At 40.8% G+C, this 17,240-nt stretch overlaps 1 protein-coding gene across 1 annotated transcript in view; it reads right to left on the reverse strand.

Annotated features, from left to right (window-relative positions):
* Window positions 1-857: 857 nt before the first annotated feature.
* The window catches only part of FANCI (Fanconi anemia complementation group I), a 56,027-nt gene continuing 39,644 nt past the window's right edge, over window positions 858-17,240 (reverse strand). The window contains exons 25-31 of the mRNA XM_084591190.1: window positions 13,681-13,858; window positions 10,845-11,020; window positions 6,596-6,712; window positions 5,435-5,494; window positions 5,241-5,336; window positions 5,068-5,175; window positions 858-4,861 (exon numbers count right to left, since the gene is read on the reverse strand). Coding sequence (XP_084447316.1) covers window positions 4,754-4,861; window positions 5,068-5,175; window positions 5,241-5,336; window positions 5,435-5,494; window positions 6,596-6,712; window positions 10,845-11,020; window positions 13,681-13,858 — 843 coding nt within the window. The 3' untranslated portion in view covers window positions 858-4,753. The remainder of the gene's footprint in view (window positions 4,862-5,067; window positions 5,176-5,240; window positions 5,337-5,434; window positions 5,495-6,595; window positions 6,713-10,844; window positions 11,021-13,680; window positions 13,859-17,240) is intronic.

Consider the following 17,240-nt stretch of genomic DNA (forward strand, 5'->3'; position numbering starts at 1 on the left):
ACGGTTTCTAATACACATGCATATTTTCCTCTCTGTCAGGCATATGTAGGAATTGTAGCATGCTGTACTTTTCGCTTTCGTTGAAAGAACGACTTGCCTTTAATCCAGACTTGAATGATAGCTTTTTTTTGTAACGATACTTATTGCCTCTTTAATCATACTTTCAAGTCCTCTGCCACAAAATTAAGTTAGGACAGGGGAAGGTAATAGGTGGCAGCCAGCTGCTTGACCACTTGTTCGGAGCAGGATGGCGTGTAATATATGCAAGATCTATTCAAAGCGTCCACGAATAAGTAAAAAAAAAAAAGAGTAATGTTTACCAAAGTTACTAGTCTCGATTCAGCACTATGGCATAAGAAACAGTTCATCATTCGAGGTTTAACAGCTCAGTAGACATCGAAATGGCATTAACACAACTAAATGAATAAAGTGTATGGAATGGCAGACAGGGGTTCATGAATCACATCAACAGAAGAAAGCGAAGCGTACAGCTGATACTTCCACGTCAGATAAGGAATTTTTTTTTTACACATTTTCGTTTGGTTTCTATTACAAAAGCAATAAAACCCGGGGGAGAGCAGGCAAAAGGTGTATCAACACCTGACAAATTAAGGGCCACCCACCCTGTAAGAAGACTGTTTACAGAAATTAACCTAAAAAAATCGCATGAAAACATGCAACGCAAAATATATACACGGAATTATACAATAGAAGACAAGTTATATGACAGCATATCGCTGGGAAACAGATTAGACAGGACGTAATATTACATTACTCCAAGAAAAAGAATACTATGTGTACAAAGGGAATGCCAATTGGCACCATGCGGATAGTGCAGATGGCTATGAGTTTACCAATTTCTTCTTCTTTTTCTTCTTCTTTTTTTTTTTTTTGAAGAGTTGAGAAAGATAGCCAACACAAGTGTGTCCTCTTTTGGGAAAAACGCTTTGCGGAAAATCTGGACGCGGCAAATCCAGGCTCACCGCTCACTGCCAACTCACTGCTCGTTGGACGGCAGCAATCCAAACTTAGCGTAGCTTCGCTTCGTAAAGCTTATTTGGGGACGTGAAAGGTAATTTATCAGGCCAGTGAAAATGTGTGCAACCCAGTGCCTGCAACTTAGCAATTCATTTGTGACCACTGACTGCCGCGAACAGAAAGAAAGAACGGCAAATACGACCCATGCACAGCAGATCCGCCGCGTCTCTGCTGCGCGGCTGGGCGCACTGGCCACTACAAAAATCTCCTTCCCGCCGCGAGGGGCACTCACATCGCGGCGCGAGTTAATCCTGCACGGTGCCCATAATGCGACCATTCCAAATGGTTTAGAAGATGCTAGCCCTGCACGAAATTATTATGCACCAGTTCGTCGCGTCGATGAAGCGAGGGGCATCGTTTCCTGAAAAAGCGCATGCAGCGAAGTCCTCCCCCTATTTTCGCTTTGCATCCTGGTGAAGATGGTGGTCAACGAGGCTACGCACATGCGCAGTAGCGCTACTTGAAAAAGGTCCATTGACAGCCATGTCTGTATTCCAGAAGTTATGGAGGGCAATTAAGACTACCATGTGTTGTGAATGCAAAAGCCTGAGAATAAGAAGTAAATTAAGGTGGATTAGTAGCAGTCAGTTTTATATGCCATACTGATTTTATGGTGCCACTTTTTTTGTGGACACCGCGGCCCATTTACATTGCTTCTCATCATGTCATTATCCCTAAGAATATAACAGAAGCGGCCAATATGAATGTTGTTATGCATGCGAACCGACGCACAGTTACCCCACCTCCTGGCTAACGTACGCATGGCCGCTCCAGCTGCAATGCCTCCTTGGAAACCCAAACCGTACGGTTCCTTGGAAGCTGACCTTCCTGGGACCGTGTGCGCGGCCAAGGTACCACATCACAAGTGCTCGTGCTTTTCTCTTTGCCTCTCTTCCAAAAGTACAATAAACCAGCAGTCTCTACCCAGCAACTGAGTTCAGAAGTTCCTCGCTCACGACACTCCCATGCCCCGAACATACATGATTTTATATCACACCTGCAAAACTGGCGGCATCAAATATCTCGAGGCTCTATTCATCACAATGGCTGGAATGGGGTGTAGTGGCTATATGTGCCAAAATATGAAATTTCATGGAGAGTCCAAACAGTCTTTTTGGCATGCTGACGATTGAGATGCGACTGCGGGTTCCGCGGGGCGTTTTCCACAAAAACTATTTTCTCATGCGTAGAGACAATTATTCAAGAAATATGAGGCAGTGTCCATACAATTGGAATGCGCAGTCAAATACAGAATTCTCCCAAGCAAATCGAGAGGGTTGGCAGGTATATATAATATGAGAGCTATTTATACTAGATGTTTCAAATTATTCGGCACAGATCTGTGTTTTTGAAAGCAAGCAAGATACTTCTGTGCAGTGTGTGAAAGTGCATTGTACAGCAAGGCAGTCATTACCTACATTATAATTTGTAACTACAAAACAATTATCTAATCAGTTTTTCACTTTCGATGGCAAGAGGCAAATTGTGAGATGGAAAGCTGTCAACATCAAAGGTGAGCCCTATTTTAAAATTTTATTGGAAAATTTGCCCCTGAAAGATCATAGAGTTGGCTTTCATGCATTGCATATTCATAAAAAGGTCATTGTTCGCATTTTTTATGCACCAAATACTGATTGCCTATGGCATATTTCATATTTTTGTGTATATGGTATCTGTAGAGAAGTTGACAGAAGTTGACATAATTTTGATGAAAATCCTATGTGCAGCAATGTCTTTCTGTAAACGTACAAGCAAACTGAACGAGCTCTCAGATACATATTTTTGACATTAAATATTTCGGGCCACATTGCCGAAGAAAATTTAAAAAGGGACACACCTTTGATGTTGATAGCCTTCAATTTTGCATTATATTTCCCTTAGAATAAGAAGTTGATTGGTAATTTAAGTTAATCAATCATCTAACTATTGATCTCTACAACATACATGATACCTGCCTCACTGTACAATCCATCTGAATACCCTGCATTGGTGGATCTTTTGCAGCTTTGGAAAAAAAAAATTTGGATTGAATAATTTGAACCAGCCCAATTTCACACTCTATAGTAGCTTCATGACAATATTGTTTTACTCTATCTAGCCCCCATTTTTGCTTGTTCATTTGAATCCTAACACAAAACAAGCCAGTGCATCTGGAAACATTGTCTACAAATTAGCTTTATGTAAAGCAATATCAAATGTCATTAAAACAGTGAAGTCTCAGCTTTAATACAACTCAGCAGAGAAAAAAACAAGTATGCTCTGCACATTTCATTTAACAGCTAACTTTTCCTACAATATCAGCGAGTGGTTTATCCATGTAGCTTGTAGGCATATGTTGCTCTGGTTCAGTGTTGGCGCTCTGGTGTTCTACAGAATCTCTGCAAGGAGAACATATTGAAGGCCACGCAAAATACAGAACTAAAACACACTTGAAAGCTTTAGCTAAAGCAATAACTGTTGCTATTGTACAATTTATGCAACGAAGGTGCATAGGAATTGACGCACACTGCCTAACAGTAGACAGACAGAACACAACATAGCAACCATTGCCATTTGCACAGGATAGGCATTGACCACACAGACGGATTGAAGCCTTTCCTGCTGAAGCCACTCATTACACATATTGAGATAAGCAGGCAATGAAAATGCTCCACAGCCTTGAGATAAGGGAAACCTGTCTTCAAATGATTCGAAATCGAAAAACGCACTGCAGTTTTGTCACTGGCCTTGTTACTGGGAATGCGCACATGAGATAAGAAACACTGACAAATACTATGCAATCTTAAGATTCAGAATTAAAATAAATCAAAGATTGGGAGAAAAGAATACACCTGCAATTAGGTACTTCACCCCAGCAGAAGATGCCCAGCCACTGCGACAGCTGAAAGCAGTTGCACTACTCAGGAGCCTGAAATCCTTGGGCATTCCCGTGCTACATTCAGACAACAAAAACAACAGGTGAATTGTAGCCAAATTTTGAACTGGATGTTCAACCTGTTTCAATGATATTATGCAACCTGCATTGCCTCAAATCAGCAAGAGAAACATTAGAAACCACTCCTTGAAGTGCAGAGCAGTTCTTGCTTTAACTCTACTGGATAAGGAGAGAATATGAAATATTTAAAAAGTGTAGTAGTATCAGGTTGTGAAAAATGTACATTAGTAAAACATTTCCTACGAAATGGACAAGAAAAATATTTAGAGAAATTATAAAGAAAAGACCACATTTTGACTTTTCTGCGATGTTTAAAAAACAGGATAAAGCAAGTAACTTTGATAAATTCAAAACGACCACAAAGGAAGCAGGAGCCGTCACTTCAAAAAAGATTAGGCACTTGCCTCTGTACTTACTGGTGTTGCGAAGACAATGCACAGTGTCTGTTAGGCATAACTGCTAGAGTGCTGAATGCTGCCACACAGACAAGGGCCCATTATGAGATTAAGCAGCTCAATTGGGTACCCCTGCACAGTAACTAAAAATTTATTGGTCACAAATTTAACCTTTGTAACAACACATTTGTAAGAAGTGGCAGTGGCAGGCCTTCAAGGCATGCCATGCCAACGTTCAATACAAAATGACTGTAGTTATGTATTCATGAACCAATGGCTCATAAGCATCTTTGTATGAACACATGATGCTCCATTCAAGCATCTATACAAACACTTCCCAGCACATGCAACAGTTTACATGGTGCTACACCTCAGTTCACCTTGATCACTTCTTGCTACCAGGGGCTTTTCGAAGGCGCTTGCTTTTCGGCTTCGCTGTGCTAGGTGGTGGCATCGAACAGCTGGCTGTAGATGTCAGACTGTTGTCCTCATCCTGAAACAGAAATCACCAGGTTCATACAAGCATTCTTAGTACCACCTATAAGGTGCTGAATAGTCTTTTGCTAAGGTAGCTGTGTGTGCTAAGATAGCTTAATGAAAATGGGCCTTTGTGTATACTTCATCATAACGACAGATGGATTCTGTCACAAAGTTACTGACATGTTATGACATACAACAGCATGAAAAGGTGCTTCTCACCGGACTCGCATTAGCTTCTGCAGACTCTTCCAGCCGAGCTTGAACTGTAGCCGAGTTGATACGAAAGTCTCGAGCTGTGCTCATCTTCACAAACTCCATAAGGTTAACCTGCATGGGCAGCATTCACTAGCTCACTTATAATTGTCTGCTTTATATAATTCAAGCCAGTTCACCTTTGTCTTCTTCACCAGTTGGATGAGAAGTTTCTCATGTTGCTCAATGGAATAAATCAGAGATGGTATGGTACTCAGCTCTCTTGCAACAACAGCCTTAATAACAAAAACAAATAAAAAAGAGCATGAGCTGAGGAATGCAAGAAAAATATGCACTCGAAGCAGTAGCACATGTAAGATGTTATCAGCCCTACCTTCTGGACCTCGTCTCTTCGTGGTTTCTTTTTTGCTGGTCCCCTTTCAGACTCAACATTCTGCAAAAGAATGAAAAAGAAGACACATGGACAAAAATCAGAATAACCTCAGTACCACCAAGAAGCACTTTATCCAAATATGGCCACTGAACAAAATAGCTACAGAACACGGTTTTTTCCATCAGTTCCAATAGTCAAGAACACATGCCTGGCTAACAACAACATACAAGCTCTGCAGAAGAAATGAACACTGCGCACAAGCTTGCATGGCCAGCTTGATGTCAAATACTGCGTAATGAGCAAACATCAAGAACGCTCCCAACTGAAACAAAGCACAACTGATTAGCTGGAATTCTATACTAAGCAGTGAACATGCTCAATATTACAGGCAGTCAATGCACTCAACTATACGACCAACCTTTTTGCTACTACACACAATGCAGGTCTCTGCAGAGAGTTGAGAGCTGGAAAGCTGAACACCGGACATACAGGAAATGTGACCTGCTTTTCCTCTCTGCAAACCCAACATTGCTATCATGCTTTCTGCAATAACATGTCCATTTAGTTTTCTGGCAGTTAGCATATGACCAAAACTGCTCGAAGTGCAACACACGCACACACACACACACACAGAAAGCAATACCCCCCAAAAATTAATGAAATAAAAAAACCGAGAGGAGGAGAAATTTGTCCACTCAATCACATCCTTAAGCTGACTAATGCAATATATACGTAGAATTTTTCCAATGGATATTATAAGTGATGCATGAAGAGGCTAATGCCAGGAGATTACAGGTTACCATACAAACAAAGGCAGTATTTTGCACATCAAAGCTCCAGCATGTCACCGAGAGCTTTCAAGGCACTTGATGCGAAGGAGCAGTCTTCCCCACTTTGTGTAGCATTAAAGTACCAAGGACATCCCAAAGGTGACTGTGTGATGTAATGAGCAGCCCAATTAACTCAGGCCCATTACTTAGTGGTTCGTGGACTTCTCATGCTGACAGCACACAATATATATATATATATATATATATATATATATATATATAATCAATAGATTTGAGAGTGACTATGGACAAGACATTATAACAACCGAAAGCATAAAGCAATTTATGCTAAGATCTGCAAAGAATATGTATTCACAAATACGGTACTCACTTGCAGGAAGGTGATCATTGAGTACACATTTGGAGTCAGCTGTGTAGCCGCCAACTTTATAAGCTTTTCGTACTTGCTGCAGAAACTCCCAAACTTAGAGCTGTACAGTGACAAGTACTGCAAGAAGAGTCATAAGAGTAGAGCAATACAGATAATTGGTACAAAAAAAGCTATGAGCCTATGACGGTGCAAAATGCAAACCACTCAAACAGTAAAATTCCATTAATTTGAAATCATTGGTACCGTGAAAAGAGTTCGAATGAACCAAACATAACAAAAAAATTGGGCACAGGAAAAAAAATCATCATGAGAATGTTACAGGTGTTTGGTTTGGGCTAGTTGGTAGCAATTTCTTGAAAACATAGCGCAAATGAAGACAAGGACGACACAGATGTAGACAGGACAGGCGCTAACTTGCAACTTTATTTTAGAAAAACCATCACATCGAATATATAGGAGCCGTTGCCATTATCAGTCGGTGAGCATGCGCACAGCAGAGCACAATCAAAATAACACTTGGTGGAACAAAAAAAAGAAAAAAAAAAGAGAAAGAAAAAGGAAAAGAATATGAATGCACAGTGCCGGGGTTCACAAACAAAAACAAAAAGGAGACACGCCTTGTTACACGAATAACTTTTTAAAGCCCTTGGTCCTAAAAGTTGTCCACAAAATAACAAAACCCAACATTAAAGCGGATGAAATGATGAAAACAAACAGAATGAGGATGAAGGGAAAAGACTATATGAAAGGAGTGTGCAAGGCTCTTTGCTAAAAACAATCATAAGACCTAAACTATACCGAGCAAAAGTAGGAAAAAAGGCAAGAAATAAAATAAAATAAAAAGGGAGTGTACAAGGCTCCATGCTAAAAGAAAATGAGGTGAAGAGACAAAAGATGACAAAATGGAGGGCGAACTATACAAAAAAAAGTAAGACAAGGCAAAGGCAATGAGAGCTAGAAGTCATAAAAACAAGAGGTATATAAGCTTACACCAAGTGAAAAAACAAAAATAAAACATTAAAAATATATAAAAATTAAGCAATTTAAAGAAAGAATAAAACACCAAATAAAATTAATTCAAAAAGTAAAAAGAACAAGAACAAAAAAAGAAGCAAACAGAAGATAAAATCGGAAAAGGAAAGAAAACAAGAAAAAAAAAACGGAAAAACGAAGTACTGGAAAAAGGTTAGAAAACCAAGCAAAAATCTAAAAACAGGGGTATACAAGGCTCCACGCTCAAACAATGATGTGAGATGAAAAAGTAAAACGAGCTTTTTTTTAAATTTTTGTTTGACCTGTTGACCCGTTGTAAATTCTGTTTGCGCAAGTTGAAAAAATCTACTCTTATCACACTTTTTGTGTACTCTGAACAATGCGTTCACTACAACCCTCCTTCCTGTTTTGAGGCGTAAGCATCGCCTTGAGGTAACAGACGGCGTTCATTTTCGTCCTCATATACGGATAGCCGGAGAGCTTCCTGGTACGTCTTTGCCTGCCACCTACGTTGCTAAACACTGCAGCTAGTTTGTAACGAAGAAGCCGACTTCGTGACAACGGTCGACCTTCTCGGCCGCAGTGCATTTGTGGCATTTCCTACGGTCTGGACACATGTTTTCTACTGCACATTTCAAGTTTACTTTCACTGAACGATGTGCACACACTTGCGTGAGTGATGCCTCTGCACCTGGAATAAGTGACTGCCTGGTGTACAACTCCTCCTTCTGCCATGTTTCCAGTGTTTCCTTTCAGCAATTCCAAGTGATGGAGAACTCTGTTCCAAACAATTTATCTGTGTCTTACTTAACAGTTTTTACCCCATTTTTGGCTCTTCAGCAAGATGCTGATACACAGCCAGAGCCTGCAAGGATGGCCCATGGCAGGTGCCTATGATCTCCTATGACCCTCAGTGTTGCATCAAGAACCACCATAGGGTGCTCTGAGCACTCCACAAGTTTACGACCTCGTTAGTGAGAATAAATGCAAATATACCTCCACTGAGTGAGTGCATAAAGGATTTGTAGGCTTGCGGCCACAGGCTTGGCCAGCCTCCTTTCCCCCCCCCACTTTGTTAAGCTCCAAAAACATGATTCCCAGAGCAAATGCGCCAACGTGCTTCCCATGCAAGCGGCCGTTCTACCCATGGAAGACAAGTAGGGTCACAGCGCCACAATTTCGCAGCGGCGGCAGGCAGGAAATACCCTCTGTGCGCAGGCCGTAAAGAGCGCGCCGCCTCACTGCAGATCAAGTCCCGACATGACCAAATTGAATTCAAATAATGTAGCTTTGTTACTGAATTGAGCACAAATCGTATAGTGATAAAACTGAACTGAATATGAATCTACAAATATTTGCTACTGTTGCAAATAACAGAGCTATAGCTATAACTGTTCATAGACACAACTTTGTTCCCGCCCTTATCCCCTTCATCACCAGCTGTCTCAACACTAAGTCAGTATATTAACTCAATGACCAACAAGTTACACGTGTAGGAAATTACGTTTAGCTCTGACAGTGAAAGAAAGTAATCTAGCGTCACGTCTCAGTGCACGCGACAGGTCAAAGCTGCTAATGAATCATTGCCTCAAAAACTGGGGACCAGGGTAGGGTCCATAGAACCTGCCTGAGCCCTAACGCATTGTCTGATCTCAGAAGCTGCTACACGAATGAAACCCTTTGTGGTGCTAACTCTACCCTGCGCATGAAGAGTCATTTTTTTTATTTTTTTATTTTCCAGAATTTGGGTAGTAAAAAATGTAGGTGAAGCTAAGCTTCGTGGCTTAGTGCATCAGGCAGCATGATCTGGATTGTACCTGCTGCTGAAAGAGTCCGTCTGGATTCTTAGATGGCTGCAGCTCAGCCGGCCTGTAGTAGCCTGCTTTTTCTCACAGAACCAATGCAACGCCCTCCACAAAGCCATAAGTGCCATTTGAACGCTAGCCACAATGTAAGTAAGTGTACACAAAGTGGTAGCGGCGGCTGTGCAGCCACTGGCATGTGGTCATCAAGTTGTCAGTGGATGATCGGAAAGGAAAGGAGAGCAGGCAGCTTGAACACTACTGTGATTCACGCTCCCACTGCCCCCTCCCCTTCTTTGTGACTGTAGTTTCGGGAGAAGAGATTCACTCGTGGAGTGGGCGAGGGCCCCACGTTTTTCTCTGCTGCCTTCCGACCCATGGTGTGGAGCGTAGGAGAATACGGAGCGTTCTCTGGCGAAACGAAAGCAATAGACTTCCCGCCTGCAACGCTGTTTTGGTCAGTGAGGAGCTCTTTTATTTTTCTATTATTGCTATTGGCTCCATTTCATACATGCCTCACTGCAAAATCAAGTGTTAATTTCAGAGCTCAAATTTGGATACATTTTTGGTTATTCAGCAAATTCTTCCTCAACTTTCAGTTTCCCAGGACAGTTTTTTGCAGCAAAAGACAATTTACCAAAATACTTGCTATTGTGTGCAATCTAATGTTCTGTACTTTTGTTCATTTAATTTCATACACAAAATAAAACCTTTGCCACATTGGACGCTTCTTTTTTCTGAATTCAGCTGTGTGTGATACCATTTCGCTTCCGTGTTCGTGCAAGGCCAGCCTGTTTTTGCCTGCAAAATGCGGGAAAATTCACTATTACAGCGTCCATTTTAAAGGCACGGGAGCCATAGATCACGATGTCATTACCCTGTGTAAAGTGCAGTACAAAGATGAGAATAAGATGTCTGGTCATCCCATGCTTTGGTTTCTTGATAGAAAAATGCACCATGACAGCTTCCTGAATTAAGCCGTATCATGAATAAGATGCACTAAACAAGATTTACAATCATCACTCTGGTATAAGGAATCAGAGCAAGATAGTCACAAGTTTTCGTGTGCTGTTTCAGGCTTCTGCACTTAAAACTAAGTTCTCTCGAATGCACATTTTCAGGTGTAATCAGGCTTTTAAAAGATCTGTTCAGGATACAAGTATTGGGTAAAACTTTTAGCACAAAACAAAGGACTTTATGCATACAATGCTGGTCACAGGAGGCCGGTGTATAAGTGAATGAATACTTTTATACTTCGCTCAACATAAATCAGCTGATTTTCGTATGTCTGGCACTCTTCCAGTGATCAGCTTCAACGCCATATTAAACACCGCATTAAACAAAACAACATTTTAACAATCGGAATGATTTCATGCTGAAATAAGGAAATAAACCGCGCTCCTTTTACATTCTTGCTTTGCACTTCCTTTTCAGGTGAACATGTTTGTACATACCAGCTTGCTGAGGCCAGCAAGTGAGTTATAGAGTCGGGTAAGCTGCTTCATGACAGTCTCTGTGCACTGGCCAGCTGGCAGCTGAGATTGGGTCAGCTCGACAAAAGTTGCTACCAGGTAACCAAGCTGCCTGCATAGGCCGACTTCCTGTACTTGTCTCGACGATGCTGAGGAGTCTATGAGGACAAGTAGGAAGACACAGTTAAAATGGCGTATCCAGGACACTGAGCAAAACCAGAATAACGATTTGCAATAAAGAAGAAAAAAAAAAAAAAAAGAAATGAAAGGTTACTGCATATTTAGTCATTTAGTATCTGTAAAATTTTATTTCCATTGAGAGAAAGACGGACAGAAAAGCACTTGATTTGGAAATTTCATTTCATTTGCAAAGGGGGAACAAGCTGATGTGACTCCAGCAAATGCTAATGTATTGTGACAGGGATTCACACAGGCATTTTGTGCATTTGATTAATTCAAATTAAACTGGCATTTGGTTGGACTATGCTATCAATATACTTCAAATGTGCCCGACTTGAACTGTGTGTTCACATAATTGTTACTCCAAAGTTGTGAAGCAAAAATTTTAAATCCTGAAAATTAGGAACAAAGAACCTGCAATATTGTGCAGAAACTGCAATATTGTGCAGGAAACATGCAGCCTTCGGGCAGCAGCAGCAGCTGCTGTGCCGCCACGTCTTGTGTCGCAGTTTCGTATTTTGAGGAGCACAGTTCTGCGTCTGTTTGCCTTTTCTTCAGTGCTTCCACTGCCTTCTCATATTCAGCGAAGATAGTTTTGCACCCTCCTCTTGCCACGTTTGTAGCAAATGTTTCCCGCCAGTGCACATTATTCATTTCACGCTGATAACCCAAGGTCATACAGAGGTTGGTTTTTTCAACTGCAGCTCGTCCGCCTGATGAGCTAGCTCACTGTGGGCGTCTCAAGTTTAATGTGCCAACAGGCAAAGCAAGCAGGGCATCGTTATTTTTCATTTCCTAGCCTTCTTGTGTGTCTCAAACAGGAAGAAAAAACAATGGTGCTGTATTCGTAACATGGTTTCAAATATAATTTGAGTTGTGCTTTCTGAAAAAAAAAAAAAAAAAAAAAAAAAATGCTATATTTGTGGAATTATGGTTACAGAAGCATCGTTGCAGAGACTGTTCAAATACAAATGTGTTAGTGTGCTAAGCTGACAGAGCTGCAGTGCTTGATGTGCTAGCCTGCTAGAATGGAAGGGGAGCAAGCATGTCAAGTCATCAACAGAGCTTCCTTTGTTTTCAAATTCTGCCTTTCAACAGTTACACAATTAAATTAACCATGTCCCCGTCATCGTATTGTTTCTACCGAAGTTAGACAATTAGATTAATCACCCCCATCATCCTATCATTTCCACTGAAGTCCACATACATATCCCGAAATAAAGAGACTGTGGCTATGCAAAATGCTAAAATTATGGAAAACCGTAGTTCTTACTTGTATTTCAATGCCCTTGATTTCTTAATCAATGCTTTCAAATAAAAAAAAAGCTGCTTGATCAGCCATAAACTACTAAGCACACATTCTCAAAAATCCACTCTGTGGTTGAATACACATGCTTTAGACATTCATGCATAAAAAGAACTGGAAATGTTTCTGAAAGATTTGACTACCTCTAAGACTCTAAGATTGTATACAATAAGTTTTGTCGCAAGTTATTCAAATACATTTCATGAATGTCAATAATTAAGTTGCACTTAATAATAATAAGCACACCTTCAAAGATGGACCCTGTATGCAAGTAAGAAATTTATAAATAAAAATTATGCACAACCTGTCTAAATTATTTTAAAAATGCTGAAATTTCAAATAACTAAAATGAAAAATAGTGACCTCAAGTTCGCATATGACAGGAGCATCTAACTGCAGATCTGTGCACTATTCAGATCAAAAGCATGAGCTGGAATGGTCTATCCTATCCTATGCTTATTTCTTGCTCATGTGTACTTCAGTCATAAGAATCTGAATGAAGATATCAAAATGCATGAAAATATCTCATGACAAATTAAACAATGCGCCCTTCAAGCTCATTCCTTCAAACATTAACAGAAGCACAGATGTTTGATGGCAGAACACCGAAGCCTCAGCCCCATGACGGCATGCTATTTCTGAACTATGAACTGCCCAATGTACCAACGTCCCGGATCATTGAAATGCATTTTAAACCTCAAATTTGACTCTGAAGAATCTCAAAATGCTGCTAAAGAAGTGAGATACACCCAGGGATCATTGCAAACTACATGCTAGGCACATTTTTGAACCCTTAGGCGGTACAGTGCACCAGTTTCCTGGCCATCTGAAGGTGCTTTAAATGACGACTTGGACTCTAAGACACCTCAGAATGCTACCTTAAGATACACAACAGCAACACTCTCTAGAGTAAAAACTACGAAAGACTCGTGAGGTGTAAATTAAAGAAAAAAATGAGTTAAGAAGTGCGAATGGAAGTAAGAATAACTGTCATAAACGTTCAAAAACAGAGCACTCGCCGATTGCTTAACCAGACCAATGACTCCTGATTACCAAGGACCCTTATTAATTAGGACTAATTAGGACCAAGGCTCCTGATTAGTATGTTTTACCCATTTTTGATGATCCTTCCTTTGCTTTGTGGTGCAGTTAGCCTCCTGCACTGCACTGTTTACAGTTCAGACATACACTGCAGGGCAACACTACATTCAAGTTCAGTGGCACAGGCAGAAAGTGTCACGAAGGATGACATTGTGCAGCAATTCCAGTAAATCAGCTAGTAAACTTAAGCTTCTTTACATCAACAGGTGGAAGAAAGCACAAAGAGCTTACCTTCACTCTCACTTCCCCTTGTGTGTGCCTCCAGGGTTGTATAAGACCTGACAAGTGCCAACAACCAGTCGACACGTTCCTGTATTCTGTGCACGTGCTCCAAAAGTACAGGCACAAGTGATGCCACTGTTTTGGCATTGATAAGAGAAAACATCTGCTTTGTGGAAAGCTCCACATCCTGTGGGAAGCGAGAACAGAGAAATGAAGAAAATTAAAATAATCAATTTAAGAAACCAGGCACCAAGAAATAAGAGTGTGCAAGTACTGAAGATTTTATTATGAATAAGAAGAAAGAATGCCTTCAGATATATGTTCAGTATTCCATTAAAAGATAGGGCAACATTGGTGCCTTCATCTTTTTCTTAAATATAGCAATGGTATTTTTAACCAAAATGCTCTCGGGACCACCACATAGGCCACTGATTACGTATGATCCATTATTTTGTATGTGGTGCTGAATTCTGCATGTTGGAGTATGTAGCCTCTTCTAGGAGGCAGTTTACATAGGCAGTTTCGCTTCCATGAGGGTCACTTTTTTTTTTTTTTCAGCAGGCAGCAACTTAACAGAATTGTTTAGAATGTAGTGGTTTCAAATGTCCACAAAATTGGCACAGAGCTCACATCAGGACATACAAAGAAGTAGGTGTCAGTCATGTGACTTCGATGCTCCTATTGCAGATTTTTTCATGAGAATAGCAGCAAAGAGTCTGAAGACGATTTCATGAGCTCTTCTTAAGCTCCAGTGACAATTCAGGCGATGATCAGTCTGGAACTTCAACTAGCAGTCTAAAGTAAGCACGCTGTCAATTTCAGCTTGCTCTGAAGTAGCTACACATGCTCAGTAAGTGTCCCCGCTGTTTTATCCCTATTCGCAACTGTTTTAACAACCTATACTAGGGTTTTATCTCAAGAACGTGTGGTCGCTCCTCCAGACAATCAATCAAGTGCAAAGCCACACCGAGCAAGGTTTGAACACCTAGCTCTCACAGGAGGCCTCCTTGAACAGATTTTCAACCTTGATAGAAAATCAGCTTGCGCTCCATCCCCTTCCACTAAATGTGCCGACCATAAACGAAAAAGTTACAACGCAACAACTGCAAGCTAAGCTATGAACAAAAAAAAAAAAAATGTTTAGCATTTAGTAATGTCATAGAACTCCATGCCTCCAAGATGGACTACACCATATAGCATATTAGTTCCTAGGTAATTTGGCTTCAGTGTATTTTAATACTGCAGTTAGAAAAATGGGTACATCAGACTTCCAACAACCAACATGGGAACTGGATGGTGCCCACTGCTTTTTATCATAAAGAAAAAAGTTCAAACAGGCGCACACATTTTTTCACAATAAAAAAAAAAAGAGGAAGTGTAGCACATTGTATAGATTTTGAATTATTTCTATTGCAGTTGTTTAATCCCATTTCAACTTTTTATGCTCCTTTTTTTTTTGTCAGCGCGTTCGCAGAGATTATTTCATGTCATGTATATGTACTAGTTAAACAAAATATTTTATATGAACATAAAAGGCTGTCTAAATAGCTACATTTCAGTAAGCTTTCGACCAGGATCATGTAAATATGTCATTTATTAAAATTTTTTTCCCAAGACCCCACGGAGTTCCCCGTTCTTTTTCTTACAGATGCGAGAGCTAACACCAAAAAAAAGAGAACTATGGACAGGCACAAGAAATATTTCAAAACTGGGGGAAGAGGCAATGCAGCATATTTTGCACAGTCTTAATTATTTTCATCAGAGCTCTTTATTTTTACATCCTATCCATGCCTTTCTCAACACTTCAATCTTTTGCCAGTAAGTCCACACTGAAAGATTTTTTCTTCATGTTATATAAAATGTTGAAATGAAACATTCCCATAGCAATATTATTAATCTCTGGAAAAGAACACCTAAAAACTAACTACATTTCAGTGTGTTATAGCGAAGTGGTGCAAATATTTCATTTAATGCAAATTTGTTTCCAATGACTGGCAGAATCACCTGCTTTTTCCATGGTCCTGAAAGAGTTAAACAAAACTAGATCGCCTCAGCAGCATACAAAAATAATCAAACAAACGAATGTTTCTTGCTAGATTAAACAAAATGCCTACAGTGTGCAACCTGTTACGTGGTCATTAAGACTTAAATTAAATCCATAAATTAACACATAATTGTATGGCAACTAAAATCAAATAAAATGATGGGTAGTAAAACATTATTAATTGCGACAACAATGGACCAGAAGAAATGCATAAATAGGCATTTCTTCTGGTTCATTGTTGACTCAACCTTCCGGTAATTTACCTCAATTTTGAGTTTTCAAATGCCCTCCGGCCCTTCTGAAAAAGAGAGAGAGAGACTTGCAAATGCAGTGAAATGCTGTGAAGAGGCTCTATTGCCCAAACGACGAACAATCTGTGATGAGCATGAAGTTTCACTGTACCATCAGAACGACGCAGACGTAACCCAAAGGAGCAGACGTTAGCATCGGAATGGCGAGACAGCTAAAATTCTGTAGGCTAGCCCATGTACACCTGATAGTTATCATTGGCAATGGCTAGTGGTAAATTTCAGAAAGCAAAAAGCAAAGCCAGGCTATTTTTGGTGCGTAGCACTGCTAGGTGCGATCACCGTTTTTGCCGATGTCTGTTCGTAGTTGCTCTCTCTCTCTGCATAAATGCGAGGAACAAAAGAGAAGGAGGTGATAAGCGCGTAACACAGCTCAGCCAAAAAGGAGGCGGAGTGGACATACAGCTGCAGGCAATGAATGGTGCTTATCGCAGTTGTGGCCGTTGCAGCTGTCACCGGACAGTGTTGTACAAGAGCGCATTACTCTGAACTGAGCAGTTGCAAGTCACTTGACTGCCCTAAATTTCGGATTCTATCCCTTTGCATCAATCACCCCTCAGCCTTCGCTGACAGCGAACCTGTACGTGTGGTGCTCTCAGGTTCATCACATTGTTAAGCATCCACAGTTAGAGCGTGAATGACAGGGCAAGAAAGAAGGACAGAACACATCGCTGTATGCTGTTCTCTCTTGTCCTGTCTTTCGCACTTTAAATATGGATCAACTCGCCCAAGAATTTGCTTTGCATTGTGAAGCAGCTTGAGCTTGGCCCCCTCCCCTTCCCTCCTAACGGGCGCTTGGCTTCAAGTGCATTTCCGTGCGGTTCAATTACCTAGATATGTATAGAAGGGGTATGCAGTGCTAGCGCACCTACTTCACATTCGATGCACTGTGCAAATCAACTGTAACTTTTTTTTTTACTTAGCAACAGCAGCCTTCCTGTCATTGCCACACCTGCCGTTACACATATGCCGGAGGTGCACAGGCTACAATGCACCATGCAAAAGGCAGGATATTTGCATGATCACTCGCCTAGCTGGTGACACCTAGACTTGGTGCCACCACCTGGTGCCAGGCCCCCTTCAGCAGCACCAGGTAAAATTCTCCACATGGGCTTTCCCACACATCACACAACGAGATGACAGAGCTCACGCTAGAAGAGTCTTGTAGGTGAAAGGATGAAGGCTATAAATATGGGCATTAATTACATACCATATTA

Source organism: Amblyomma maculatum, chromosome 1, assembly GCF_055883805.1.
Source record: "Amblyomma maculatum isolate TAMU_Amacu chromosome 1, ASM5588380v1, whole genome shotgun sequence".
Taxonomy (NCBI): domain Eukaryota; kingdom Metazoa; phylum Arthropoda; class Arachnida; order Ixodida; family Ixodidae; genus Amblyomma; species Amblyomma maculatum.